This window comes from Leiobunum rupestre, chromosome 2 (assembly GCF_980474605.1).
Source record: "Leiobunum rupestre chromosome 2, qqLeiRupe1.1.hap1, whole genome shotgun sequence".
Taxonomy (NCBI): Eukaryota; Metazoa; Arthropoda; class Arachnida; order Opiliones; family Sclerosomatidae; genus Leiobunum; species Leiobunum rupestre.
The window spans coordinates 70904835-70908999 of NC_143385.1; the positions used below are offsets into that span (position 1 = coordinate 70904835).

At 39.5% G+C, this 4165-nt stretch overlaps 1 protein-coding gene across 1 annotated transcript; it reads right to left on the bottom strand.

The window, feature by feature from the left end:
- Positions 1 to 316: 316 nt before the first annotated feature.
- LOC149958918 (PCNA-associated factor-like) lies at positions 317 to 968 on the bottom strand. Its single transcript, XM_090165087.1, has 2 exons — positions 842 to 968; positions 317 to 766 (listed from the first exon to the last, which is right to left on the bottom strand). The coding sequence occupies exon 2, from the start codon at positions 750 to 752 to the stop codon at positions 408 to 410; it is 345 nt and encodes a 114-aa protein (XP_090021213.1). The 5' UTR covers positions 753 to 766; positions 842 to 968; the 3' UTR covers positions 317 to 407.
- Positions 969 to 4165: the final 3197 nt, after the last annotated feature.

Sequence of the window (4165 nt, forward strand, 5' to 3'; positions counted from 1 at the left end):
GCAACCCTGTAAATTGCATGTCTTCAATATTATCAACTAACCACCCTATTGAGACCTAAAAGAGAGATCGTGCATCGTGATGTTGATTATTTGCGAAAAGTTATTAATTCAATTGGTATAAAATTTATACAATGTCGGAACGATTAGAATCCGCAACCACCCCAGTCAGAATGTGAATAGTAAAAACTCCAGAGAACTTAAGCATCAACATTTTTAGCAAATGAAATTCATTATATTTGAATTTAAATTTGATGTGTAAGAAAAATACTTTAACTTAACTTAATATAAAACTATAATCTAATTTATTAAGGTGGTATAAAAGTAATAACTAATTTAATATACTTCCAGTTAACATAACATACGTCACTTTACATAAAACTTTTACATAAGTCATAGAATTTAACACATTAATTGTCGAGAGCTTGGCCATCTTCAGATGGTTCAACAATTTCCGAACTTTGGTCAAGATTAGAATCTGACTCTGCTTCGGACTTCTTATTACCAGAAACTTCAGACATCTGTTCTTTATTAACGTTCATAAAATTGTCAATACCTTTCTGCCAAGATGGTGTTGGCCATTTCACAGCCGGGTTCAGACCTCCACTTAGCCTTCTGTATGATTTACGAACACCTTTGGGAGTTGTTGGTGTCCTCGCATCACCACCAATAGCACGCACTTTACTTGGAGCTTTGGCACCCATTACGCGTCTTTCAACGCGGGATCCAATAACTTGGGCCTTGGTTCTAGCCATATTTCCGAAACAACCTACAAATTTTACAAATTGGAAAGCTTATTTAATATTTAAAATAATACAATTAGAAGTTTAAAATGAGCACTTACTTGAAGTTACTTTACAACTCGCGCCGATAATGAAGACTGTGAAATTAATTGACAAGTCAAGAAACTTCTGATATTCAAAATTCCTAATCGGAGAATATACCCGGTTTACCTTCAGTGTTGCCAGATAGTGAAATGAATTTTAGTATCACGGTTAAAATTATCGAGCTTAGAAAAAAAGCCAATGAACATTAGATTTTTTGTCCAAATATTAAAGTTAAACTTGGTCGAATAAGAAAAAATGAGCTAACACTTAAATGAAGTTAGGCCTATTGAAAAAATCTTACCCGAAGCAAATTAATTAAAACTAATATTAAAATTCAACCACTTTTCCGTAACTATCATACATTATCGTCGGCTCTGGCCGAATTATCGGAAATAACGTACTACATAGTGCTGCTTGAAATTATCATTTGGCCTAAAATTTCCTCGAAACTATCAACGTGTAGGATAATTATCGTACGTCTGGCACCACTGCTCGCTTCCAAGTACCATCAAAATTGTCTAGAAAACGTCATCGTAGGAAAAATGGCCGATTGGACGGATTTGATAGGGTAAAGGTTGATTTCGCCATTTATGGGTTCGTTCAGTAACGCTCATCAAAAACATCGCTGAGTAATCGATGCCAACATTTTGTTACTGTACGATTTTTCACGTTTCCGATTTGACGTCACGATAGGCATCCGATGCTCATCAAAAAAACCATCTCGGTGAGAAGGTTTTTTTTATGACTTGACGTCAAACGCGTCTGTGTTAACATTTATAGCCGCCATCTTTAAAAACAGCGCTGACTAAAATAACACCGTTCAGTAACTTCCTACGTCACTATGACGACGAGTGGTCATCAAGCAAACATCAAGTAAAAACCGATTTTTCCCAGATTCGCGTTACTGAACGTACCCTATATTTCATTTAAAAATAATAATTTTTTTCACAAATTTTCCGTTTTTAAGTAAAAAATGGAGGAATTTGTATGCTTTTTTAACCTCGAAATTTGGTCTTATTTTATTTGTTAAAATTTGAGCTCATTCATCAAAGGGAAGAAAAACCAAAAAATATACGTCAATTAAGACGCAATCCTTGAGTGGGAAAAGGGGCAGTGAGGCCAAGTTGGCAAGCCATTTTTTTGACAGCTAACGTAATAGAATGACCGCGATAAAGAAAGGAAAGAAAGTCGTCCCTTCTACGTTAGTAGGTTCATTCATCAAAAGAAGCAAAGAACCTAGCTGTCACTATATCTGTGACCCTGTTCGAAGCTACTCTTCCTGTCAGTGGAGGAAATTTTGAAAAATCTCGTTGTCATGACAATGACATCATTCCGACCCCGATTCCGCGCGTGTCACGAGCACCCCTTACCCCCGTTACCTCCCCCCCCCTGTCTTGGTCAGAACAAAATATTAAAATTTACGGTTCGCGATGTCTAAATTGCATTTTCAATTTAGATAGAGCGACGTAGTGGCCAGCGTGAGAAGTGCATACACTGCTGGATTTATCGATTTGCCCTTTGCAAGAAAATGCAGCAGTGCATCATAGAGTTTATGACGTTTACGCGTTGGCCGCTCGGTGGCTTTATGTAAATTGAAAAGGCTAATTGTGAAGCAAAATTCGTACTCCACTCTAGGAAATTATACAGGGTGTTTCAAACGGTTGTGCAAGAATTTGAAGGAGTTGTGGACGTTGAGTTGAGAAGTATGTATGTGTTTTTTCCATTTTCCTACGATGAGTTAAAAGAGCGCAAGAGAGCTCCAAAGTGTTGCCTACTAGCCCCTGGAAGTAGGCTGCAAAAATTAAGCTCGAAACCAAGCAGCACGGAAACGCGAACATTAAGGTTTGGGTTCGTGTGATAGGTAAAAAAGGTTTTTGTAAACAAATCTAGGTAACCAGCGTAAAAAAGTAAACTTAAACTGTATTTAAAGTCCCGGCTGATTGGTTTTGCGCTTCGGTCAGGTTTGGGCTGGATACTGAACTTCGGTTCAGGCTAACGGAGAGGGTCCAGGCAAGCTGGCCTCCTCGGCGGATTGGGTAGCCTGCTGTGGGGCGGCGGGCCTCCATATGCGGGCACGGCGGTCCTGTTTCCTGGCCTTTTGGGGCCCACCGGGATCTCCGGTGCCAGCTGTGCCGGGTTACTTGGGCTGCTGTGTGCTCGTCGTTCCCCTTTAGGAGCTCTCTCCAAAGGGCTTGGCTCCTTACCTACGTAGGTAGGGTGTCGGCTGGAGTTGCTAGTGCATCCATTCTAAATCCCACTGCTGTGTGCGAAGTGGGGATTGGTCCACCCATTGCTGCACCTTCTGCTGGGTTGAGTGGCTTGCGCCAAAGGTGTGACCATCAGTAGTAGGGTTCTGCTACCCATGCTGGATTTGTCACCTGTCCGGGCTAGGTGGACGCTGGCGTAGGGCACTATGATGATAGGCCTCCGGTGGTATGGTCTTTGTTACTAGGTACACCGGGCTATAAATTCTGACACACTGTTGCAGCCTACTTCCAGGGGCTTTTAGGCCACACTTTGAAGCTCTCTGGCGCTCTTTTAACTCATCGTAGGAAAATGGAAAAAACACATACATACTTCTCAACTCAACGTCCACAACTCCTTCAAATTTTTGCATCACCTTTTGAAACATCCTGTATTAATCAGGGTATACGTATATGCAAAAGTTACATAATTACCAAAAGTGTGACAATCCCTGTACTTTCGTATGATAAAGGCTTAATGAATTCTCGACTCGAGATCGACCACATAAAAGACTTTTTATTGTCGCCTTTCTGGATCTTTTTTTAATCTATGATATTATATCGTAGGTAGATGGCGATAGCATCTCCACAGAACGACGAAAAATCAAAAAATACTCTAACATTGACCAGTGCTACATAGTTCCTCCGTTCCTCACTACGAGGCGTTATTTGATAGTTTTAACATCCTTCCCTCCCCCAAGGCATAGTTTCCCTTCTCCCCTCCCAACTTTTATTTCGCTCGTAACATTGATTCAGAAATATTTCCGATTGACACACTTTTGGTAATTATGTCACTTTTGGTATATGACTATTTTAGACATTTTCAGTATTTTGAGTGGTTTTAATATCTCTATTATTACCATAAGATAATAATCACGTTTCAAATAAGTTTCAACTTATCAGGAATGAAAATACTATATACTTATGGTCTTATATATTTAAAGAGAATTAACTGCATTTCGGCTTCTTTTTGGTGCGTTAGTCTAGAAAACTATTTTCTGTGGCAACGGCTGGTTTTACTTCTCAGATTTATGTTGGTTCAACCATGGTCCCAGTATAAATTGACATTGACATTGAGCGTAAATTAAACTCATTTTT

Excerpts from the sequence above, each read along its gene's own strand:
- LOC149958918 (XM_090165087.1), bottom strand. The coding sequence starts at position 752 with ATGGCTAGAACCAAGGCCCAAGTTATTGGATCCCGCGTTGAAAGACGC.